The sequence below is a fragment of the Nipponia nippon genome, unplaced genomic scaffold (genome assembly GCF_047370975.1).
Source record: "Nipponia nippon isolate SJK-2023a ecotype South Korea unplaced genomic scaffold, ASM4737097v1 scaffold_1, whole genome shotgun sequence".
Lineage (NCBI taxonomy): Eukaryota > Metazoa > Chordata > Aves > Pelecaniformes > Threskiornithidae > Nipponia > Nipponia nippon.
In genome coordinates this window covers 93,943,876-93,970,838 of record NW_028262290.1, presented here as the reverse complement: position 1 = coordinate 93,970,838, position 26,963 = coordinate 93,943,876, and the positions used below count along the sequence as shown (strand labels likewise).

General features: G+C 39.4%; 1 protein-coding gene across 11 annotated transcripts in view; it reads right to left on the bottom strand.

Annotated features, from left to right (window-relative positions):
• FARS2 (phenylalanyl-tRNA synthetase 2, mitochondrial) overlaps nucleotides 1-26,963 on the bottom strand; it is a 251,015-nt gene that overhangs the window by 99,561 nt on the left and 124,491 nt on the right. For 9 of the 11 annotated variants that reach the window (XR_015705903.1, XR_015705897.1, XR_015705905.1 and 6 more), the window contains 2 exons: nucleotides 19,891-19,932; nucleotides 2,142-2,302 (listed from right to left, as the gene is read on the bottom strand). Coding sequence is in view for 5 of the 11 variants with exons in the window: in XM_087762728.1 (XP_087618854.1) it covers nucleotides 2,142-2,302; nucleotides 19,891-19,932 (203 nt within the window). In the remaining 6 variants the exon portion in view is untranslated. The remainder of the gene's footprint in view (nucleotides 1-2,141; nucleotides 2,303-19,890; nucleotides 19,933-26,963) is intronic. The other 2 variants (XR_015705909.1, XM_009475448.2) reach the window with 1 other exon arrangement.

The following is a 26,963-nucleotide window of genomic DNA, read 5'->3' as shown; positions in this document are numbered from 1 at the left end:
CATTCTCCCAATCTGTATACTTTTCATTGGCTTATGTATTGGGATACGACAACTGCCAACACATTAATGTGATAAAGCAGTATGTAACAGCCCGGTAATATTACTCCAGTCTTTCCCTTTGGTCCAAGTTAGAGCACAGTGGCATCTGACAATTTCTCTTCCTTCAAGTCCCCCACTTATTGCATCACACCTCCTGATTCATGTTATTACTTCAAAATGTATTTCAGTCAGCAAGCCTCAACTTCATGACTCTACAACATCAGTTCTAGGTTGTAGAACTTTTCTCCTTGTTCCAAGTTGAACCAATGCCAGCTGAAACCAACGCTGTTCAGCAAGAAGAAATGCTTAAAGACCTACCAAGACCTTGTCACCACTCTCCTATTGATGACACAGACAGCTACCCAGCAAAACAGTGCAAAACCATGTGCTCCCAATGACTCCTGCTCAGCTAAGGTTACCAAACAGCACCAAATAAAGAAAAGAGAGGAAAAAAAAGAAAAAGATATTTCTTTCACTTTTAGCCTCCTAGAAACTGTGTCCTTTCCTCTGAGCCTATCCACAGTAACCTATGCCTCTGTCATCTTCAGATTGGTTCACTACACCTGACTTTATCTGAAGCTGAACATGAAAATGATAGGCAACTTAGAGAAGCCAGACACCCAGACCTCTCTTTGGCTCACCTTCAACATCAGACCATATCATTCTGACTATCTGGGCCTTTCCCCAAAAACCCAATCTACTGCTAATATCAGTTTGAGGCATGGATCCACAATTTTAAAGAAAGCAAGAAATCTCATCTTAGTTCCATCAGAGATCAGATTGCAATCTATAAACCAAGCCACAACCTGTGCTCCTCAGGAGCAACGCCCATCAGAAAGATATGGGCTGAAAAGAAGGAGACTTGAGCACTCCTTATTGAAAAGAACAACAAACATTCTGTAGGAGATCAGGGAAACCTACAGGCAGACCCACCTTCAGGAACACTGGCAAAAACCTGTCTTCTTTCTGTAAGTGATAACTACAATCTGAATACCCCAATGCCAGTACCATGAAAAAAAAAAACCAAACAAACCCAAAACAAAAAAAAGAAAAACCAATGAAAAATCCCAACCCATTCCCCAAACCTATCCAAACACCATTTTGACTTTTTAACTCTACCAGAGAAGATGTGCCAGAATTGCCATGAATTAAAAAAATGGATGCTGCTACTGATTTGATGTGGAGACTGCTCAAATATCATCTGAGCATTATCACTGTTGATTTTCCTTTTTATATTTTCAATTCTTAAAAGACATAATCAAGCTGTTCACAAACAAAGCATGGAAAATGGCAAAAGGCAGCAGCAAAAAGCGTTTTGCTGCTTCAGTGCTTCAGACTTTGTCAAGCATCTACACAGCTATGTCAGCTCAACTCCTCCAAAGACCAGTAATACCAGCTGACTTGAACCTTCCCGTGCTCATGCTGAAGAATATTATTGAAGTAGCATTTCCACTCAATCCAGTTATGCTTCATTACTCTGCAACTACAAAAAGTAAGACAAGGTTTCCAACTACAAAAATCACCTCAGCAGAGGAGTTACAAAAGAAATACGAGCTGAGCCTGCACTCTCCCCCCACTATCACCTGGACGAAAGAGCTGACACACTGAAGATGGCGAGGCACATTCACAAAGCATTTTGCCAAAGTTTGACAGCACAATTCGCGTTGACTTCAATGAATGTAGAGTGAAAACAATGGGAAAAATTGGGAACGTATTACAACATTTGAATGCTTAGCATCAAACACATTTTTATAATGAAACAGAATTATGGACACAATTCAAGAACAGACCCAAAGCAGACACAGGCCTAAATCAGTCCCTATTCTGGATAAATTTAAAAGTTAAATATATGCTTAAGTATTACTCAGAACAGAGATATTCACTGGGTATCAGCAGCAACTCACAACATTATCTGGCTGAAAAAAATGTTATCATCAAAAGCTGGATTTTTATTGCAGTATATCAGAGAATCATGATAGCTGGAAAGCTGTTACTTTAAAACTTAATCTGTTAATGGCACAGAATTTAATTATGTGATATTCTGTAGGGCTACACACACTTCTTACTGACAGAAAATTATCATCATACATATATTAATTTACCTGGAATTTTATTTTTTGCCAAATGTGAGGCACAATAAACTGCTTCAAGAAGCGTTCATCTTCACTCCAGAACAGTCGGATGTCAGGGATATCGTACAGGATCATGGCCAGCCTCTCCAAACCCAAGCCAAATGCCCAGCCAATTTTATCCTGCGCACCAGCTGCAATAAATAAACAAACAAGAAAAAAGTCAAGAGCTTAAGTTCACAACACAAAAAATTGATGATAAAATGTTCACGTATTTACCAAGAAAAAAAAAAAAAAAAAAAAAAAAGAGGTGAAGTGGCAAGACGGAAAAGCCTATAAGTAACTGCCAAATGAAAGATCTAAAGGCTACAGGACAGATCCTACTTCCATCAAAAACTGCAGCAAGACTGGGCATATCACCGAGGCCAGGAACCAAAAGTGGTAATAAAACAAAACTGCACCCTTGGCAATTTGTGTCCAAAGTTTCAGACAGACTTTGAGAAATGCTGCATAACGCTATATACCGCTTGCCTGTACTATCCTTAGAGCTGAGCACTTCACACCTGACTCAGTTGTGTTTTATAAGACATAAACATGAATTTCCTGTTCAGAATATTTCACTTGGGCTGATAGACCAGGCCAAGCCTATGCAGCATTAACATCATTACCAACATTTGAGATGATCAAAATTGCCTCTTTCGAGGCATCTAGAAGAAACAGAGCAATGGGATGTGAGGCAGTTTCATTAGCATGAAACCTCCAACCAGGGAACTCCTGGGCTGCCACCCCTGGGACAAGCCGCTGCTCCCACATACACACGTGTTACTTGGCAGTGTTAGGTTTACGGTTGGACTTGATGATCTTAAAGGTCTTTTCCAACCTAAATAATTCTATGATTCTAAGTCTCTTTTATGCAGCACTAAATATAAAAATACAAGAATATTTAATACAGTAGAGCTGTACAGATATTAATGATGCAACATTTCTCTCAGGAAAGTAAATATTCATACCTTCCTTCATTTACAGGGCAGGAGCACTGAGTCATTAACCAGGGATTTTTTCACCACCAGGAACCAACTCCATGTTTAGCCATCATCCTACTGATTTGGAAACAAGCTGAGGGCCCAGCAGCTCTGGCAAAGGCTCAGAGCTTTTTAAAACTTAAACAAATGCCTAAATAAACACACTTAGGCTGAAAGGATGCATGCATATGTGACAGACTTGACTCTTCACCATCAGCACTGGAAGCGTGCTCCTGAGTCATACCACTGTAGATCTCACAGCCGCCCAAGCTAGACCAAGGCCATACCTGCCTCCCCCGGTATTAATTTAAACTCTGAGTTTTTTGAAACTTTGAACTCAGCAGCTTCCCCACCATCATGCAGGAGGCTGGAGGCAGAACTCTTCTTTCTGACCCTTGTCTCTGCTATCAGAAAGGAGACCACTCCTGTTATTTGGGCGTTGATGACATCCTGAGGTATGCTGTCACGTTCAATGCTGAGATGAAACAGTCGAGAGTCCTGTTTAAATAGAGGCAGGCTTAACAAGCTTGGGAAAAGAGACAGAGTCATCACTTTGATTCTTTTAATTAATTTGAACCTGCCTATTTACCTGGAATACTAAGTCCCCAGCAGAACCCATCCATGCCTCATCTGCTATCTCAGCAGTATTCCACTGCCACAGGAATTTGGTCAACTTTGTAATGGTATTCCCCAAAGGAGTATGGATATTTTGCCTTGTCCCTTCTTGTGTTCTCATAGGCAAGATTTTGCACTTTCTGACCTTTGAAATCAGACAGTTTATCAACTGAACTGTGGAAGTCCTAAGAAACAGAGGCCTGGGTGCGATCTCAAAAGGTACCTCATGGCAGAGCTGCTCAAACTAGCGTGCTTCAACTAACCAACAGACTTTGAGCTAACCTGACCTTGGAAACCTACAATCCATGCTACATTACATGAAGAACTGTATGATTTGCTGCTGTTGAGTTATTTTTAGAGAAAGGATAGTGACTACATAGAATGTATTGAAATTTCTGTTTGGGAAAGATTTTGAGCTTCGACTTTAAGTGTACACTATAAACTGTTTCTTTTCCAAGCTGAAAGTACTATTTCTCTCCATACTCCAGTATATAAAAGTAATTATATTTTTATGGCTATGAAGAAGGGAATATAATTCATTGCAATGGTTTTACTTCCCCAAACTTCCAGCTTGTCTTTCTTAAATTATCAACTCCTGCCTCCGTAGCAAAACTCCTATTCATTTCAAAAGTCCCAGACTTTCATATACACGCGGACATTTCTGTAGACTGACTAACACAATCCACCCCCTTCTCCAGAGGTGAAGTCAAGCACATGGAGCAATATCCATGAGGGTTCTGAGTAGCCACTGCTTAATCTCAACAGAGGCATTAAACCTGAAACCTAAAGATGCCAGGTTAAGCATCAGTGTTAATTAATTCACTGATGCTCATTTAAGTATACATGATAGGGGATGATGATCCTCCTTCCCCAAATTCCTGATGATTACTGATAGATCGGACAGGAAAAAAAAAATGGATGTGACAGAAGATCAGCAGAATGGGTGTATATTCTGATAGGCAGAGCTTCACATTTAAGATTTGTGCTTTTTTATTATTTTGATAGAAGAACGGTTTTCGTTGCAACTCTCTGCTCACACTTTGAGGTTAATGTACAATATTTATGCCTAACTGATTTGCTATGCATTTTAATTCTGCAATGAATGCCTTTATTTTATAACAGCAATTTCTTTTTTTTTTTTTTTTTTTTTTTTAAGGACTGGGACACATGACACTATTTTGCACTATGTAGTAGACAAAAAATTATTCACCCAGCTATCTGCCTAACAACTCAGAGAATTGTCATCTGAACTATGAATAAAGACATAGTTGCAGAACTGGTCTTTTGGGTGATCCTTGTACAATTATAAGCCTTCAGACCACAAACTTCTCAAGTGTCTGCAGTCAAAGCCGTACCAGTGAAGAATTACCTCTATGGGGGGGAGCGGGGGGCGGGAAGAAAAAGGAAAATTCAGATAACTAGAATTCCTCCTCCAATTAGCACTGGCAAATCTCCACTGCACTCCACATCTTCATTTATTTTGTCTCTGACCTCTTCTCCAACTTCCTTTTTGTAAAGCTCCAAGTCAATGCCGCATTTAAAGGTATGATTGACTTAAAGCATTGGAAGAATTACCTCGGGGAACTCAACAAGACTAAAGCACACTCCTAAACTTATTTCTGACTGGAAATGACAAGATGGCTTAAAAGTTGAACGTGCAGCTAACCACTCTGTTGAGTGAGAGCAACCCAAAGCTTTTCACAGCACATATACATGTTTAAATACACTGAATTTTGGCAAGTAGTATGCAAAGAAGTCAAGTGAATGTGAGTCAACATGATAGAAAGAATAAACACATAACAGCTTTAAATGTGGCAAAAAACAGGTTGAGGTTCTGATGAGGAGACCTGGCCAAAGGGGCAGATTCCAGGGACCTGGTGGGGCAATCATAGCATCACTGCTTGAAATAACACAGCCCAATGGATAAAGCTTTCCTGACGCACAAGCTTTCCCCAACTGGCCCTCAAAAGGTTTCTATGCTGCCAGGCTCCTGCTGCCTCACGTGAAAAACTTGACTACCCACCAGGAGAAAATTGCTGGAAGCTTTGCATGTCAGAGAGCCAAAGATGGAAAAGGAAAGGATAAAACAGTTTGACTGGCTTCCCACACTGGGGGCTGACAGTCCAATCTGACTCCAGCAGAAGGTTGCATCATTGCAGCTGTGTCTTACAGGAGAGCTCAAGAGTCCTGATCTTCCTTGAGAAGTCATATCTATCTGTCCTGCTCTTAAAGCTTCGAGCCCAGATGAATCAGTTTACACTTAAATGTAGACCAATCAAGCCATTCTCCAAAAAACGTTGTTAAATGAAAGCTAAATTTGATCAGCCAGGATGGGAAGCTTCGTAAGTACTCACTGAGGCATATATAATGACCTGCCAGAACTCATGGATTCCCACTGAAACCTCAGAAATACCCACAGATAGAAACGTTTACCTTCTCAAGGAGCATGAGGCAAGACATTTTGCACTGTACAAGATTTTTAAGACATATTTTGAAACGTAATGTTCAGAACAGGTTGCCAAAACTTTTTTGTTATACACTTCAGTCACGCTTGTTTTTATATCTATGCTGGCTTTTATTTAATAATTTTCGCTACTCCTGTAAAACTGCCAATGAAGAAATCTTTCTTTCAATAGAGCCTAAATTGGTTCTTCAAATTGTTATACTCAGCAGTTACTGAGAAGCGAAAGAAATTAAATTTTTATCTTGGATTGAGGCAAAGTCAGGAGCATACAACAGCCTGCATACAAGGTGTTCTTCGCAAAATGATCAAAAATGAATATACGCAAACTGTGTGTAGCTGAAAGCTGTGACAAGTTCCAGAAGCAAAGACTTGAATTTGACCTCCTGCTTTCAGTCCAAACCATGGCTGTTAATGGAGCAAATTCAGGAACTAAAATGGTGGGAAGAGGGGTGAGCAGATTCTCAAGGATACACAGACTACACATCATGTTTTATAAAATAAAGCAGTGGTTTAAACTGTGTAGAAAGTAAGTTATAGACATAATGAACATGTGACTTGACACAAAACATCACAAATTCCTGAAGCAAAGACCTATCCCCACATTTGAGGTCTACGTGATTAATGGACAGCTTATGAACAAGGCTTTGAAAAACAGCTTCTGCAAAATAAATACTTACTTATCGCTAGAGACTAGGAATGCATATTCTATGTGAGGGCCATAGCAATGAGGTAAACCATGATCACTCATGTTAAAAATAAGCCATTTTAAATTATTTCCTACTTCAGATAAAATTCCCGTATGTTGGGAGTCAAAGGTTTTACATGGAAAAAAAAAATACTAAGGTGTCAGTCTAATACAGAAGAGCTTCTGAAAGTGCAAGGTCAGGTGGCTGGGATGCTAAGCAACTGAGGCCAAAAAGCTTACTGAACTGCTCTCTTCAGCAAAAGCAAAAATCAAAACTGTCATATTATTCTCTAACTCTGTTAAATTGATGCATTCAGGCTCCCGTGTGCAATTCAGTTTAAATTACCTCCTAAAATAAGGACTTGGCTTTCAGACTATGCATGCTAAGTAAGCCACTCCTCAAGAACTCAAGAAAAGAAGTAAACATTCAATTATGCCTATTCTGTGGAAAAAGAACTTATCTTTCTAAATCTCATATGTGGAATAATTTTCTAACAATAATAGTCACTTTGAGACCACAGCTTTGTCTCCTGGGTCAGACTGATCTGTTCTGTTTGCTCCACTTGAAAACTAAGCAAAAGAACTTTAAAGGCTTTGATTGAGTTTTTAATATGTATGTTTATTTTTGTTCTATAATCAAAATAGCTGGGTACATACTAAAGGAACAGCCTATTTAAAAATTTTCTACTCAGGGAAGCCATCCACCAGATTCAACTTTCTTCTAATATGGAATTAACGTACATTCTACCATTTTGCCGCTATTTCACCAGGCCAAATAGCTGGGAGGAAAACATTTCTGATAGTGAGAAATGGATGACCAGAGCAAAAGAGGACAGGAAAGCAAGATTAGCAAGAAGAGGAAAGAGCGAACCACAGTAACGACAAGGAGGAACTTTCTCTATTTTTTCCCCACCTCGGACTGATACTTTTCGTTTCCAATTCTTTTCTTTCTGCTTCTGAAGTTATGAACTCCTCAGTCCTCCTCCCCTGCTCCTTTCTATCTTCCTATCTTTGCCCAAGTCCACTTCTCCCATTCCCACAAGCCTTCCTAAGCATTCACAACAAAATCAATGACAAAACCACCATTAAACAGAATCTTACTTAAAACTTCACATATTTTTTCAAAGTTCATAACCATACACTGCAATAACATTCAATCTTTCAAATTATATAAGATAAAGTAGCCACTTAAGTCCCAAGCGCAATACAAGATATTAGTCATTAACTACACTCTTATGGTATACGGTCTTCCTTTTTCTCTGTATTTCAGCCTACATATCTGAACAAATGGCTTGCTTAGTTTTTGAGGGTTTTTTCCTTCACCCCTGGATATCTCAATACTGGACATTCTCCATGGAGGACAGTGCAATTTGCTGTCCTAATTTATGTCACAGATCAAAAAATGAATTGGCTCCTTGGGTCTATTTCCCCTGGCTCTGCCTGCGGGTTCCTGTACTGCTCTTTTTGTTAAAAGCAAATTCTAATTTCTTTCACAATGTTTTGTTCATTCAGGCAAAGTTGGATTTTGAGGTTTTGGGTATTTTAATATCTTTTAATAGTTAAATCTCCCTAGACATTGGGGCTGTGTAGATTTGAAAAAATAAAAGCTATAAAGAAACATACGAGGGGCTGCCACTTGGCAGAACGACCAAGTCTACAGTACAGTTCAAAAATTCAATTATGAATCTCGTTTTTTCAAGGGTATAAGTACAAATTCACTGCATATATATTAATTACCCCCAGATGCAACTTGCTTGGCAAAATTTCACTAATACCAAAGTTGACTGTTTAGTGTCTTACAAAATGTTCTTTTCTTCAAAAACAACAGGCAGAGCAAGGAACAAAAAACACAAAGACCATCACAATGTGATACAATCTTCAAGAGATTAAGACATCCTCAAAAAATACAGAGGCAGTAGTTTACTTATCATAGCACAGGATTCTATTAGCATCTGTTTGATATTCCTGTTCAAAAATCAGAACGGCCAGAACACCTGTATATATTAAAAGGTTAAAAACTGTGTTCAGCTGATAGCAGCACAGTTTCATGGTTACTCTGAAAGCCTGACACTGCACAGTAAATTCAACTTCTACAGGCAGGGACCGACACCACATTTTGTGTTTCTACAGCACCTACCATAAAGAAGCCTTGGGCTCATGACTGGGGTTCCTTGGCTCTACAATATATAAAAATAACAGACAGATAAGGTTTATGATTTAACAACTACACTCTTCTGCTACAAACTCATTCTTTGGAAGTAACTCATGAAAAACCTCATGATCATGTAAGCATCACTTGCCTTATAACTGGGGTTGGGATAATAGTCCTTCCTTTCCTAGAATGATTTATGTAAGACACATAATAAATGTCAAATATTACGTTTCAAAATCTTTCTGTCAATAGTAGTTCAGGATTCTGATGGTAAAGCTACGAGAAGATTTCTTACTGAAGCGCAGCATATATACTCCAACACAATGAATTCCAACATAATCCCACTACAGTGTTTCATAGCAGTTCTGACAAGGTTCCAGGTGCACACAATTAGTTTATTTCAAAAACTCACAACATGAAAGGCCCAGGTGTACCTAAACGTATTGTCACATAGCACAGGCTGGGAAAAATCTTTGTTCAGAAGCACTAACCCCAGTTTTCCTTTCTTCTTACTAGGTAACTACTCCACCAGTCCTGTGCTACAACGGTCTGAAGGGTGTTTCTCACTTTTGCTCACAAAGGGCTCTTCAAAGTGTGACTGGCTTCCCAAGCCATGCCTGCTTATTGATCTCCTATCCAAAAAAATTCTACCATTGCATATTCCTGGGCAAAACAACTTCTGTCAATAGGTCTCATGCTATTCAAAGACATGGATATGTTTTAAATATCTAATTACAGGAAGTAAGTACTATTTAAGATCAGACACTACCAAGTGGGGTTTGCAGACAATGTCACGAAAAGATCTTCTTGCATTTGTCTCTACATTGTTCTTAAGTATAGTGTTTCCAGTTGGCATTTGTCAACCTGGCCACCTGCAAATATCTTTATTTGCACCTATAATATACCTATGGATGCTCAGCTAGTCTCCTGGTACATTTTGTACACAAAGCACACATAAAAGGGAAAGTATACAGCTGTAGCATTAATGGACACCTTGGGAAACTCAATTCTGTGCCGCAGGAAAAGGCATACTAAGCCATGACCTGTTCTTCTGCCTGGGCCTAAAATCTCCTCCATTTCCTCTCTCGTGCTCATGTTCCCAAGAACACCAAGGTGGAGCAAAACCTGAACTTACAAATGAGTTTCTTTAGCTTGTAGTGCACCACTTGACTTTTATGCAGCCACGACCCTTTGAACTCCATCACCTGGGAAAGGACTCGAGTTGTGCCTAACCCTGCACCTGCTCAGTGACACTGTGGAACGGCACTGCTGTGCCCAGCACTCTTCTGGGGCAGGAGCTGAAGGGTTTCACTCAAGGCAAAAGAGTTCTCCCTCCTACTCAGTTCATCATTTGAAATTGTGCCTGGTTATTAACAACTTGATGGCTATTTATGTATTCTCTTTGGATTCTGGAAGGCTTCCAAGTGGAAGCAGAGATATCTGCAAGAAGATGCTGAGCAGAAGCCTAATTCTGGGGGATGCTGTTGGCTACTTCACCACTACACATTGCTAGGTATTTGGTCTAAGCCAGTCCCTTCAGCTCTACTGTAAATGGGGAGAGAGAACCACAAATAATTGTTCACTCCATCATAAGACATGTACAGACAAAACACCTAACTTTTAGACATGTAAATCAGATTAGATGAATTTGACTTTATGTGCCCATTTCAGCTTCAATTTTTATCATGAAATAAGCATTCCTGTATAGTAACAAGGAAGAGGACAAAAATCTTTCATCTCAGAGTAATCACCACACATTAATTTCTCTTTTGGATTTCTTTCTCAGATTTCTTTTAATTAGTTTCATCATTTCTAGTAACCTCTCTCATGATTTAGGAACTCATATGACAAAAATACAATGAAAATTATGTTTTGAGTACTCTCCTGTCCTTATCTCCCTCCTCCTGCACTGCACAAAGTGCCTATAGCCACTTTTTTAAATTTATAATTTATTTCATTTATTTCAACTCATCTTATTCACCAGTATTACTATGGGATCACAGCCAGACCTTCATGCTCTTCTTGCTTACGAGTAGAACATTTAATTAGTGACTATTTTTAAAATTAACCCACCATCTCCATATGAAGCAGGGGACAATAAAATATTGAAGAGGAAGTAATTGTTCCTTAAAGTTCAAATTAACTCTTCTTCCTCTACTTTCTAATTTGTATGAAATTCCTGAGTTCTGGCAGCAGAGCGTTTACCCCAGAAAAATAATGATTTCTTAAGAAGTGACAAATTGTATTGCAATTTGGCATAAAGTGGTTGAAGGAGTTTCACACAATACAGTATCAGCAGCTTCTACACTACTGCAGTTAGAAGAAATGTAACATTGTGAAGTCCCATATAAACTATACAAGTAAAGCTTGGGAAAAGACACAAGGAGAGGTTTTGCTTGAAGTCCTTGAAATAATTTGTGGAAGCACCTTAGTTGTACATTTTGCAGAGGCTTCTTGCCCACTCTTGCCATGCAGCTGACAAGGCATGTAAAAGATGATGGAAACAGATGCAGAAGCAATAAAATATACAAGTGAAACAGATTATGCTCTGCAATTCTTTCTAGCAAAATGGCATGACTGCAACAACTCTACAGTAAATGAAATCAATAGAAAAGGAAAAGAATCCTACAAGAACTTGCTTTTCCCTCAGGGACTAATATCTTGGCAAGATATCATTGCTATTTTGTATGTTCAAAATTAAGTTTATATGCAGTCTTTCAATGTACACTTTTAAATCCCTGCTTTATGCTATCTATCTTTAATGACATTTCCTAGCAAAGTGTATCAAGAGCAAAATGTCCCATTTTACATGCAAGGCTGATTTCCCAGGTATGATGGGCATCCAGGGAAGTATATGCTTTGCTAAAATGGAAACCAAAATATTACCTTATTAGACAACAGCAATGTGTCCCCAACAGAGTGAACTGGTAAAACTTGTTTTTCTTTGGAAAGCTTGAAGAGATTCTTCTTAACAATGTACGTTTTCATCAGCAAAAGGTCTGCGTCAGCACAATTCCAGCAGCAAGAAGTTGGTTCTGCTGGTATGAAGTACATCTACAGCACACCTACACTGGCCGGCCTCTCCTATACTGGGCTGGGGAGTGACACTCACACACAAGGTGTGTGTTACACTAGATTATGTGGTACACTAAGGTATTGATACACTGATGACGTCCAGCTGGTGCTGTACACATGTGCTTAGGTAAACATGTTAGTATCCCACAGACAACCTCTCGATGTATTACTGGAGTTACAGCTGGCGAGTAGAGTTATACCACTAAGAGCCAGAAACGAAGGGAATGCTCATTGCAAAAGGATGGGCTGCAGGATAACCCTGTAACTACCCTCTCCCTAGGTAGACGTATTGTACAGAACAGTTCACTCCCTTACACAGGGAGCAACAGCACAATACAGAACAGCTTTATTTACCTTTGAAGGAGGAGGGAATTTCCTCAGAAAAGACATTCAAAGAAGGCAAAGACTGCCACATAAAGCACTCCAACTTCCACAGCTGCTTGAAAAAAAATCATTATTCTCCCACTACGTTCATATAAACTCTCAATTATATCTAATATTTTGTATGTGTAATAATTATGGAGGTACATACACAGAGAATTACTCTACAAAGCTTGTAATTATATTACACTGATGACTCATAAGAATGTGATGATATACAACAGAATATATCCATTTTTCAGTTTTCAATTTAAAACAACCAGGAAATGGCCCACAAAAGTGAGCCTTAATACAACACTTGGTGTTTCAATGAAACATTCAGATATTCTGAAATACTAGAATTAAGGTTGCCTGAGGAACACTAAGATGCTCTCACCTTAGAAATACATTACGATGCTGTCTTCAATGAGACAAACACGCATTAATCTTTCCACAAGACTTTGTTCTGTTCAGCACAGAGAAGAGGCAATGGTTAATGATCCCTGCTTGCGTTCCTCGCAGCTGAACATGTACCCCAAGTGCCTTACACACTGCGCAATATTCAACCAGAGCTCTGAAGACACATTCATTCTTTTATGAGCTTCCCAATGAAGCATTCAGTTCCACAGTATTTGAACACTTGAAAAATATTAAGGACTTTTTTTTTTCTTCTTCCACATGTCTCGGTGAGTTGAGGAAGTATTGCTATCTACTGTATTGCAGACTGGGAATTTGGGCACAGAGACTTTAAGATCAAAAGCATCTATTAATTTTGCTCCCAATCTGAGATACCTGGGACCTGATGTTTCTAAGCACCAACAATTACACGGTGTTTAATATGTTCAGAGTACAGCTCCCTATTACTACAGCTGCAGATGTGAGTCCTCAACACTTCTGCAAATCAGACCTCAGGGTCTCAAGTCAGGCACTGAGACAACAAAAAGCACACAGTGGCCACATTCAAAATTTTGAGTTAGGAGACGTTCCTACACTCAACTAGGAACTTTTTCACTCAGGAAGGAAGAGAAGGCAGAGAGCACTGTTCAAGTGCACAGACTGTCCTTTGCTGCTGTCATTAAAGGCACCCATTTCATGCTTTGTAACTACTACCTTAGTGAGGCAGAGGCTTGCAAGAGCAGTGTCCTCAACCCAGCAGTCCCAATTCATCCACAGAGGAATGATCATCCTGGAAACTGCATCAGATAGCAGTCCTTCACAGGAGAAGCAGTAAACTTAGCAATGTCCTTTGTCTCCTAAACTGCCCCCCACCCTCCACCCTGCTCCCCCCAGGACTCCAGCCTTCCAACCAAGAAGGTTTCTCTCTCTCTTGCTGGGATGCAGCACGAAGGTTTCGAGGGAGCGAGCCTCCTGTGTCCTGGAAAGGTGCTGATGGATGCCTACAGCCCTGGACTGAACTGCAGAGAGCCTGACTCAGCCTGCACCCAGCTCAGGGTGAACACTGGATGAGTTCAGCTCAGCCATGGTACCACTGAGCCCGCACTAACTGCGAGTTTCCAGAGGAAGCCAGAACTAAACAAACTCCTGTGGACAAATGAGTCTGAACCCTTCACCCAAGTAGTGCTCCATCTTACTCACAGGCACAACCTCTGAGAAAGAGAGTACTATTTACTGAACGCAGGTACGTACCTCTTGTATGCTTTTTTTTTCCCCCTGCCAAAACAACCTCCTTCAATAAGCAGTCAAAACTGCAAATAAGGTGGGCTAAAGATGTAATTAGACTTGACTAGAAGTTGACTGAAAAGTACAGGAGTACATAATCTGAAGCCTACTGAAGACAACAGGCAAAAAAAAAAAAACAACCCAACAACAAAAAACCCCCACAGACTTCAGTAAAGCACAGAAAAATTCCTTCCTCATCGAATACCACCTTATCATAGAATCATAGAATCGTTAAGGTTGGAAAAGACCCTTAAGATCATCGAGTCCAACCGTTAACCTAACACTGCCAAGCCCACCACTAAACCATGTCCTCAAGCACCATGTCTACCCGTCTTTTAAATACCTCCAGGGATGGAGACTCAACCAGTTCCCTGGGCAGCCTGTTCCAGTGCCTGACTACCCTTTCGGTGAAGAGGTTTTCCCTAATATCCAACCTAAACTTCCTCTGGCACAGCTTGAGGCCATTTCCTCTCGTCCTATCACTCGTTACTAGGGAGAAGAGACTGACACCCACCTCACTACAGCCTCCTTTCAGGTAGTTGTACAGAACAATAAGGTCTCCCCTCAGCCTCCTCTTCTCCAGGCTAAACCACCCCAGTTCCCTCAGCCGCTCCTCATAGGACTTGTGCTCTAGGCCCTTCACCAGCTCTGTTGCCCTTCTCTGGACACGCTCCAGCACCTCCATGCCCTTCTTGTAGTGAGGGGCCCAAAACCGAACACAGTACTCGAGGTGCAGCCTCACCTTGTTCCGCGCACAGAGCAGGGGCACGGAAGACAGACCGCTGTCATGGCGAGGAAAGAGAGACACGCTCAGGTGTGTAATCGGGGGGGTGGGGGTGTGCGAGTATCACAGCACCTCAGTGGGAAAGATCTGAGCTTCAGTCAGTGAGTTTTGTATCTTTCTCATGGACTGTATGAATGGAAATATTCTGATATACATACAACATAAATGAAAGGTTACTGCTTTGATTACATGGTATTTTAATTCACTGTTAAAATATTTGAATGAATTAACAGAGAAGACTATTAATCTGCTTTTTTTTCTGGAGGAATGAATATATTAAGAAAAATAATTTTCCTTGCTCAGTTGAAAAACTGTGATTTAAACCCCCTTATTAAAGAGATTCCTTTGTCAAAAAAGTCACTAGTTCTCTAACTAATGTTCCTTTTTCACAGTTGGTAATTAACCTGTTATGCATCAAACTTAATTTTGGAAAGGTAACACCACTGACGCTTAAAGAAATGAATGATAAAAGAAATGTTAGAGCCCCTAATTCTGTAATTCCTATGTAATGACAATTAGTGAACTACTGTTTTCCACTAGGAATTTTTTTCACCACTAGATAAAGGGGCTGCTGTGCTTTTAGGATTTACTCTCATGATCAAATTGTGTCTCTTATAGCTATCAGAAACATAATTAAAAGAAGACTCTTCCTAGAAAATAAACCTACAGATAGTTTTTAATTACATCTTGTTTCCTTTACAGTTTGAAAGTTGACAGCAATTGCTATAGAAACTCAGAACTGTGTCTGGTAATTTTTGCCCTGCGCTCATTTAGAGAAGTCCATGTTGAATATCAGTCCCACTTGTCAATAGAGGAGAATCTGAAATATATTAACATTTAGTTTTACAGGACAGATACTAATTGGGTTGTTATTTTGTCTCTGTGTAAATTTTCAGTGACCTTTCCAAAAAAGAAATAACAACAAGTCAATAGAAACTGTTTCTTCTTGACTTTCTCCATCCCCTTTTAAGTATTTTTTTTAAACAGCCATCTGAAGTTTCTTAATCCCTTTCCAGCTACATACAATTTTTTTTTTTTTTTTTTTTTTAAGGTAGAAAGGATAAGTAAGGTGGTTTTGTTCTTTTTTTACTTTGCATTTTACTTTAATGGAGGTTTTCTAAGTTGTTATCTCAACTAACATATTCTGTATTTACAGCAAATAAGATCAGTTTTCCAGCACAAAGTATCTTAAGAACTCACTTCCCTCCTCACCCTCTCCCAGGAAATGGAAAAAGAAAACACAACCAAACGACAACACAGAGGGGCCAGCTTTCAGCAGTTGATGCACGTTTGTGCATCTTGTAAAGAAATATCAGAACACACATAATCAGTTTATCTACATATACCCACTGATCTTACTGAATAACGGTATTTGTAAATATTAGTTTTATCAGCACAGCAGTGGATAGAGATTGAATCAGTCCAAATACTATAGTACTTGCTCTGCACTCAGCCACCACATGCTTGACGCCCTTCCCTCTGGTGGGCAAGGGGTCTTGCTAATATTAAAGTCAATGCAAACCCACAGCCATTTTAAAGGGTGGCATGGCCAGCTCCAGGAATACTCTGCCTCCCTCCTGAAAGTAAAAGAAGATTGAACCCAAATGCACTCAGCATGGGAAAGAAACAGGAGAAATTAAAAATCTAAGCGCAGTTGCAGAGCCATGACCTCACCGGGATGACAAACATGGTGGGACAGCTTGCTTGACTGGAGTGATGGATGGGTACAGTTTTTTTGAGGAGAGATTTAAAACCTGACTGAACAAAGCCCTGGGCAACCTGTTCTGCCTGGACTTGCTTTGATCAGGGGGCTGGACTACAGACCTCTGCAGGTCCCTTCCGATCTCATGATTCTGTGATTGAGGCTTTGCATGTGTGTGTACATGTAATTCTTTGTGGGAAAATCAGGCTCAGTCTTTGCTAAGAAGAAATTTTCAGCTAGGAAAAAGCCCAAAATACTAATCTCAACAGAAAACTTCATACAGAAAACGCTTGGACTCAATGATCTTAAAGGTCTTTTATAACCTAAATGATTCTATGATTCTATGATATATAGCTACTATACGTGATTTCAGTGGGCTTAAAAAGTAAAAGGAGCCTGAAAGACTGTATCATAACATTGCCAAAAAAGATGGAGGTAAAAGATGGCAGTGTGATCTTCTTTCTCAGTAGATTACATTACACTAACAAACTCTGAGGTCATTTACATGCAAACTCCCTGTCAATTCTTTCCACAGTGAATGGTTAAGCGTGTAATTTTGGGCAGATAAACTGCATGCTTGCTACATGGCAACATTTTAAGTAGCGTCTTTGGCTTACCCTCCTCATGAAACCACAATCAGAAGAACTTCTATAAATATCATTTATGAAGCGCTTCATCATTTCAAGGCATGGTGGACCAACTAGTTAATATTTAACACAGCTCTTGGGATTATGGCACCATTTCACAGACGAGAAAGAGAGGGGCTCCAACATCCCCTTTCAGAAGAAATGCCTGATTTCTGGGTGCCCATCCCTGGGCTTCAGGGGATTGAGAGACCTAACAAGGTCCTGCCATACAGGATATGTAATATGGCTATTAATTTATGATACGCTCGAAGAACTCTTAGTCCTGCAACCCATCACTCAATAGGATCATTGGTTTTTTTAAATGAAAACAAAACTCTACACGTGCACTCACAAAGCCCTTTAAGAGTATTGCAGTGGGATGCTTTCAGTTAATGAAATAAAACCACGAGATTTTAGGGGTTCCAACAAGTTCCTAAAGATACAAGATGTCCAGTTACAAAAGACACTAAATTTTGCATAGGATTAGCTAACACGGTGAACTGCTGAGCTTCACATCCTATAAAATCTATGCAAGCCCTGCAAATCACGTTAAGTAGTATTTTTTGCCTTCTTTCCTTAGATCTTTACAAATAATTATTTGGATTTTACTTTAATATTTTGGAAAGCAGAAACCTCTGCCAGGAATACAATATTTCATGTCATAATCCTGATACAAATCATCATTCACTCAAATCAAATAGATACTGATGAAAACAAACAAGAAATCCAGGTCCTTTCAGTTGTTCAGCAACCACTGCCTTGACTTTGATACTACAATTTCATTAATGTTCTAGTTCTGAAGCTCTCACTGACAGGAGCTAGGTTTCTACTACCAAAAAAATAAGCATAAAAGGATATGTCCTAACATATACTAAAAAATCAAATTAGAGATCTTTGGAAGATGCCTTACCAAAGAAAACAAAGCAATGCATGCTTTTGTGGTTAAATTCCCTTGACATTTCTATAATCTTGTTATTACAGTCTGTAAGAAAAAAGAAAAAATCCTATAAAGGTACCCAAATACTAATTAGCAATGCCATGTTTAAGTATCTGTTTGTTACTTGGAAGTTGGCCATTTCTGTACTGTGCAGTGAGTTTGGATTAACGTTTGTGCAGTGAGTTTGGATTAACGTTAAATATAAGAAACAGTAGGAATTTTCAAATCCACACACAGGTACGTAAAACCATCTAGACCAAAGGCGATTACATGCTGCAACTCCTCCATTACTAATAAGGGATTGGAAAATTGATAATGCCAAACAGAAAACTCCCCTACAAGGAGACCTCACCATATGGCTTATCTCAAACCCAAAGGGAATTGAACAATAAAAGATAATAATTTTCCAAGAGCGATGCAGCAGTGCAGAGTGGAGGACAAGAACCAGCCACAGCCTAGAGACTAATGCTTATGAAGCATTTTTATAACACAGTTCTTTATATTTTCTTGCAAACATCAAGCCTTAGGGAAGTACTACAATTAATCCTGTCTTAGAAATGATGAAATTTGAAGCTTACTAGTTATTTCCTCAAAGAAACCAAATCATTAACTAAGTGAACAACACAGCTCAGAATTATTGATTTCTAGAATTGATGTATGAATCATGAAAATACACTTCAACAGAAGTTTCTGAACTCTGCTCCAACTTCTCAAAGCTTTTGAACTTCCAAACATATTAAATTCTACACGACGATGCTGCGTTAACAGAATCTTAATTATACAGTTTTAAACGACTTCATCGAATCAATTACCTACTCACACTGTTTGCGAGGAATTTGTTATAACAAACTGAAAACAAGTAAGAAACCAGGACGTGCGTTTAAAATTCTTAAATAGTGCATTTTATCAGAAGTCACTGAGAGTATAAAACTTCTTTACTCTATACCTCAAGATTAGCCATATATGAAAAAGCTACACTTAATAAAATATATGATTGTGAATGTGCAGTATACTGTATATATGGGGAAAAAAAAGCATCATCAAGTTTTGCCTTGTCAGCTAACTGCTAAGCATTCCTGGCTAGAAAGAAATATATGCAATATTTGGTTATACACTTGTCCACTGGAGGTTTTTCCCACATGTTTCTCTGATACAAATATTACTGGTCATGAGACAGAACAGCAAGAGGGACTACTGCTCAGCTGGAACATAGAACTTGCCAACCTTCCTTTCATCATCTCTTTTTCATTAACATACTTCTAAAGTATGCATACGTCTAAGAATGCAAACCACAAAATACTATGAAATCATTATAGTTGCACAGGCATGACTTGGTATTAAAATATTATAAACTCAACAGAATCATCACAATTTCATTTTCCTTGTCAGTTCCTAGGATGTATTGTGCACCAGTTGCACATAATAATAAGAGGGTTTTAGCTTCTGAGCACTGTTTTCATCATGGTTGTCTGCTTTCCTGAACAATTTAAAATGTCATCAGCCATTAAGATACAACCAGATTCATCAAGGTGTCCTTGGATAATTATCATAAACATGAAGTTTGCACATGTGTTAGCATAAGCTTTCTTTCTACAAAATGTATGTAATTCCCCCAAGTCAGATAAGATAGGATATGCTCTAAGGCATAGCGATGCTTGAATGAATGTAAATCCTTCCTACTTTTTGTCGTCACAGTAGAAACAGAAGCTTTTCTGCTGAACTCTAAAAAAAAAAAAAAAATCACCATCAGCAGTGGATTTCAGTACATATTCAAGTTCTCAAAAATAAAATAAAATAAAATAAATAGGGCTTGCCTACCCAGACATGTATTCAGCCATTACAATTAATTTGTCTTTTTTGTAGGAAAAAAAAAAAAAGCTATGGAAAGTACAGATCCTCATTTTGGATTTAAAATAAATCCTCTACATATCTATGCAACCTAGAATCAAAACTAATAGGCTTCTAGATTCATGTAAAGAAGCTCTACTCTGAAACAGGCTTGTAGTTTACGTGCAGTCCATTGGCCAGAGCTGGAACTTGCACTTGAGAGACAGAAGAAAAGATCACCAAGCACAAGAGCACAAGATGGAAAACAGAATGAGAGGTAGAAAGGAAAAAAAACACCCCACATTTGCACAGACTGGACTGCATAACATGCTCAGCTGGTGTGAATTAGTATAAAAGCTCCTCCAACATCAGTGAAGATGTGCCAATTTAGACCAGATGAGATCTAAGCTGTCATTAGCCAAATGGCAAAAGAAAAAAAAAAATTGGCCCAGTTCTTATTCATTCCAATTTCCATGCACATGCACACAAAAATATATCATTGGCTTCACCGCTGTTATTCCTAGTTTCCCTCAGCGTAAGTTGGAGAAGAATCAGAAGTATTACGTTTCCACAGGCTTGCTCATAAACATCTATTGACTGCACAACTGCTTCAGCTATCCAACACCATCCTACAACAACATTTCAGATGAGATTAAATTCACCTTATTTCAGATTTCATAAAAAAAAAAAAAAAAAAAAACAGAACGGGAGGCCAGGCAAAGCAGGAGGATTCCTGCCAAGCTGTAATTTTTATTAGAAGCCATATGACTAGCTTTGGAAAACTTCACCCTCAAAGATGTCAAAAAAATTCAAGGGTTTTAAGCACACAGAGCAAACCAAGAGCAGAAACAGGCCAGTGCCAACCCCTTCCCCAGCACGGGGAGATGGAAGAAAGTTTGGACCAGCATCTGCACTTCATCACTCTCCAACTTCTCAACGGACAGAGGGACCAGCCATTACGCAGTTCTGCACGGCTGATGTTAAGCTAATCACAGGACAGAGAGGAAGCTGAATTCAGTAGAATTGCTAGTCACATTGTTCATGCCTTGATTTAGCTTTAGTCAATATTTACAATACGTTTAGGCAATCCTTTCAGACAAACAAAATAGCCCTTTCCTCTCCCTGTTTTGCTGCCAGAGAAACTGCGAGGATGTCTATGCGGCACACAAAGGCTAAAGGTACACAGGCCACTTCTTGAACGAGCTAATTCAGCTGCCAATTCTGGTCTAGTCAGGTCAATAGGAAGCTTCAAGAAGAACAATTTATCCCACTTCTTTCTTGCTGAGGTAAACCATCCAGCTCTGCTACAGCTAGGCTGTTTGTGGCAAACCTATCTTGAGGATTTACTCATCTGCCAAGATTGCAGAATGCACCTGCCTCTTCCAGTGACCCAAAAACTGGTGTGCTGTTCCCCCGTCTTCTGCTCCTACCACTAATCTCAAGATAAACTCATCACTACATCAGTTTTATTAGACCAGCTTAAATTGGCAAATCTGCCAGCTAATACCAGAGAATCACAATTGTGTGCTGATCCTCACAAATTTTTGATCTCAAAATTCACATAGTCACACAGACATGCTATGATAGGAAAACTGCAAAGTCTGCCTCTATCGATCTTTCCCCTCTTTGAATCCACATAGCTCAAGTAAGAAAGGAAGGTGAATTTGCACAATTGCACTTCAAGCAAGGCACACAAATAATTATGGAGATGTACTGTTCTCTGCCCTTAAACTGCTCTGTATTCTATGACCATGAAGACTGCCAGAAAAACCCAAAGACTACCTGAGTAAAATCCGGACAAAAAACTTCCAAGAGACTACCTGCAAACATCTCCCACTCCTCCCAGCTACCACTGAAAAGAGAAGGTACAAATTCTGTGTTTCATCTGCATTGTAAAGTTAGTCTGCTTGCCCATATGTGCCAAAAAGGAACACGGTACTAGGGGATGATTAGAGGAAAAAGAATATTATGTTGCAGGAAGAGCGCTGGTGATATGAAGTTTGACACTGTTTGATTGAGCCAAGAAACATACACTTGGGTCCTCAATATCACTGGGGAGCTCTTCTATGTGTTTGCCATGGTTGACACATTTGCTTTAACACTTCTACAAATTTGATCTAAAAGATTAATAAAAAGTAAGACAAGTGAAAATGATCGATAAAGATTTAAAAGTATCCCAAAAGCTTACAGTGGTCTCTTAAGGTAGCATAAGCATAGGTTTCACTGGTGAAATAAAGGCACAAGGCTATCACTCAGGTTGTTAAATGGTGCCTGTCAAAAAAAACGCCAGGTCTGATTATTTCAACGATAGCAGCCAAATCCATCTGGTGCTCAGCGACCATCCAGAAAGCACTTACAAGCTTCAAAGGACTGAGTTACTATGGCACATCCTCAAGACATATACATGAAATCATTACTAATCAATTTTTATTTCGTAAGAAGTTTTCTTTGGCCTTCTACCTTAAAGCTCAGTTGAGTCCTGTGAATATTACTGGTATTTGTGTCTGCCCCATAAGAATTTAGTGCCTCTTTTTTCCCCTTTCTCATCCTTTGCTGCCCTGAAAACAGCTTACCGTTGAGCAGCAAGATTGTGACGCTAAACGACAGCACTCCCTTCCCCTTCTCCTTCCTTGTTTCAATGATCTGTCGGTGAATTCAGAGCAAAATGGCGTTAGGGGGATACTTCTGAAGCCAAGGATAAACACTCTGCACCCAGAGCCATCCTGGTTCTAATTTTGTGAGATTTGATTTTACTGTTCAACAAAGTGTATTCCAAAAGCTGTAGTTTGGAGGAGCACAGACACAACAAAAAGCAGCTGCACATCGCAGCAGCTCTGGTTTCATATGCCTGATCGTTTCAAAATTCAGCAGATGTTTACTTTTGGGCATCAGCTCAGCTACACTCCTGCAAATACAAGTGCCCAGCAACTGGGCATCACTGAAACTGATGATGCTCTGAGAAGGGTAAATGCAGAGACCTTGCAGGAGTAGGACTATAATGATTTAATTATCACACACAATAGCAGAACCGATTACAGTGGAACATACAAATATCAAGGCACCAAAGGAAAGAATTCTCTGAAGAACCTCTTTGCAACACACAAAATCGGAGAATGGTTGAGGTGGGAAGGGACCTCTTGAGATCATCTAGTCCAATTTCAATCCCCCTGGTTCATGCAGGGACAGCTAGAGTTGGTTAGCCAGGATTGAGTCCAACCAGGTTTTGAGTATCTCTGCAGATGGAGTGACCCAGGTCAGTAATCTCCAGCTGAACTGACTAGGACACCTTGTCTTCCATTTTTTTTCTTTTTCCTTTTCCTTTGTTTTTTTGGGTTGTTTGTTTGTTTGTTTGTTTGTTTAAGTAACAGTAAATAAGCCAAAAAATTAAAAAGCTTGAAAAAGACTGCATTTTATATGCTCATTGAAAACCATAAGCTTCACAGAACAATTCTTGCCTTCTGAAAATGAGCTGGGAAAATATATCCACACAAACTACTACTCTGGATCGTAGCAACCACAATGGACAAGCAATTTGAAAATAATGAATGGCAATGTAAAAAGCAAGAAAATTGACTTCCCCAAGTAAGGCACAAACACTGTTGGAGAAAGCCTCAAATCCTTTCCAAGGATCTTCAGCTGTTTGGGATTCCAGCTACACAAGACAAAGTGATTAGTCCTCTCCATGGATGCTGTCTGACATCTTAAGATTTTCATCTTTAAGAAAAGATCCTTTAAGGAATAAAAAGGCCTGTAACACCTTCATTATTTAGGAACTCTGAAAAACATTCCAATAGGAGGGCAACACAAAAATTTTCATCTTTATGAAAGACCTCAATAGCAGCCAAAAGCAAAGTATTACTCTACACGACTCCCAGCTGCTCTTGCATATCAGCACAAAAGAAGAGAAGAGAATATTTTTGATCTATCCTTCCTGGCAGAAAACACACAAGCTAATGTTTCAAAAGAATAAACAACATCTGTTTTGGATGGGGTAGATGGAGAAAAAAAATCATGAGCCAACCTGCAGATAACCTAAGTGCACGGATTTATAAGAGATCATGGTAAATGTGTGTTGATTATTTGCTTAATACATCTGGAATGTATTTCCTCATTTATGCAATAGGATGGTGGGTTTTTTTCCCCCAGAAAGAAAGATACTCCACTGGGACTCATAAAGGCAGTGATCTTTTAGGAAGTTACTATTACATTAAGAATAGTAGAGATTGTCTTGCATTTTCTTGTTCACAGCTTTATAATTAACAAAGTAAAAATGTAGGCTGTTATGTTTGATGGAAGTTTCCCCAGAGAGACCAAATAATCTAAAGCAGCAACAGCTTTCTATAATTCTGAATATAATTATAAGAGTGAATTTCTTTTTATGGTGTAAACAGTCATAGTTAAGTAGATGGGTCTTAGTGGTTGCCACTTGCATTCCTAAGGGCACCTGCAAGAAAGTCAAGTTGCTCTCTGCCACATCTTAGGGCAGTTACTGAAGTATTACTGTTAATTCATGCCATATTAACAAATGTATGTTTATAGGTAGGGGCGCTTTATCATTGACATTACAATGCTGAATCTGGAATCAATGCTGCAAATTTAAGAGCAGATCATCAGAATAACAAGGACTAAACAAACGCCTCTCCACAGAAGCACAGGTTTTCCAAAATTTGGCCCTTCTTACTGTAAAAAAACAAACAAACAAAAAACAAAAAACCAAAAAAACCCACAACCAAAAACCAAACCACTCTGCTATGCTTAGTGGAGTTGACTGTGTGATCACATATACACAACAATGCACGTTTATATATTTACATAGAGATAGACAGATGTGTATACACCACACAAAGACACACCATCTTTCTGAACTAATATTCTTGGAGTTATAAAGAAAAAGCTTTTTTAGCCCAAATGGCTGACAAGAACTAAGTGTGCTGATGAACCACACAACTTCCACTTGAGGGCAAGGCTTAGCAGAGATACCCTAGAAAATAACAGTACAGTACGATAGCTGGAAGGACCAGCCTGAAGTATAATGCCAAGAGAGGAGAGACAACATGCATCTCCTGGTGGCCTAAAAGAATACTAAACCATATCGTGCCACAAGCCTTCAAGGCACAAATTGTGGACGCTACAAAGCAAGAAAGTAGTGCCAGCATTTCTCCCTCAATGCTGCAGGGGCGTATACTCCTACAACACACAGGACCAACATCAAAGATGCCCAACATCTGCTATGGTTGCAGATACCACAGAAGCTCCTCTCAGCCTGTAGCTCCTCAACAAGATTAAATTTTCTATCTTAGCCATACACAGCTGAAAAGCTCTTTCTTTCACCACTACAACTCCCTCTCACAGAGAAAAATCTCCCTACACAAATAATTTCTATGCTCTGAACACCCTTCCACCTTGAAATTTCATCACCTGCCCTTCTGCTGACTCCTGCACGTTCTCTCTCAGGATCCACCTCACCTAACCCAAACCACTGTCTGGAGAAAGGTGGTGGCTGTTAGCAGCATGCGTTGGAAGCATGAGCATTAGATAACCGTACATTAACGTTTCTCATTTTGCTTGGTCCCTCTACTCTTTGGCAACCAGCTACAACGATGAAATTGCGGATGGATTGTTAGCTTACTTTTTGATGATGTAACATGACAGCTATTGAGACCTCCAAGATTTTCAAACGTATACAAACCTTTCTTCACCCACTCCATTACACAGTATCCCCACAAACATGCACACAGCTTAGCAGTACACTCTTTAAAATGTATTACAACATCTAGATACATGATCAGATTTTTAAAAAAAAAGATAAAACACCTCTTGTTCACATTGTTTTCAAAGGAAGTTTTGGTATCTGGCCCCTCAGAAAGACGAATCTTTTCATTATGGGCACCAGCAGTAGGAATCGGAGTCTCAAAAGCATGGCCCTCTGATCTCTACCTCTTTTAAGTACCAATACCTATGAAATCAAGAGCACATAAGAATGAGATGGTACCGTAGGTTTCCAGCTACATGTGTCCAATAACGTCCAATGCGGTTGCACTGCCATTAGCACTAAGACAGTTATTCATTACTCATTTTCACTACTCAAGATTATCATCACACAACAGACACAAAATGCAAGTTACGCCATGAGTTTCTTCTGTTGGGAATGAAGGAAACATGTATGGTTCTGTTCATTTTTCCTTCTGTGATTCTTGTTTGGGAAGCAGCTGTAAAAGCACAACTGCCTCAATGCTCCCTCATGACTTAACCAGGTTTTAGCAAAATTTTATGATATGCCTAAATATAAACATTTCTGATACAGTTAGGTATGGAGCAATCCAGACCAGAAGAGAGGCAGGGGAAAACCCTGGAAAACAGTAATGATATTGGGCAGAAAATTCAGAGAAGATAGTAAAGCAAGGCAGTCGGATTCTACCTTGAGCTTACGCTTGGGACCAAATGCCATGGGTAAGGAGAATAAAGGGCTACGCTTCCATAAGCATCACCTTACTGGCTCTCTTTTTCTGTAACATAAACCCTCTGTTGTCCCCCGAGATTCAGTCAAGACAGTGCCCACAGAGGAGGGTGCAACTATCAGGCAAAGGAGTACTGTGTTTGCAAACAGTCTTTTGTGGATCCCATAGATCAAATATATTCAAGGATTTCTGCTCCCCAGGTACTCTAGAAGAAATACATTGAAGTTTCGGATACTGTTTTGTTCTGCTTAATATACTTAGAGGAGGGGGGGGGGGAAGGCAACTAAGATATGTGATCATCAGGTTTGCCCTTCTTTTATTTAATAGGGAATGTCTGTGGGCAAAACTTTTGATTATGGTACAATGTTCTTGCACCATGTGTGAACGTGTCACTGCATGCAGTTACGCGTCTGAAACAGCATGAATAAGGAACACAAGAGGAGAACAGAGTATTCAGCAAACACCTAA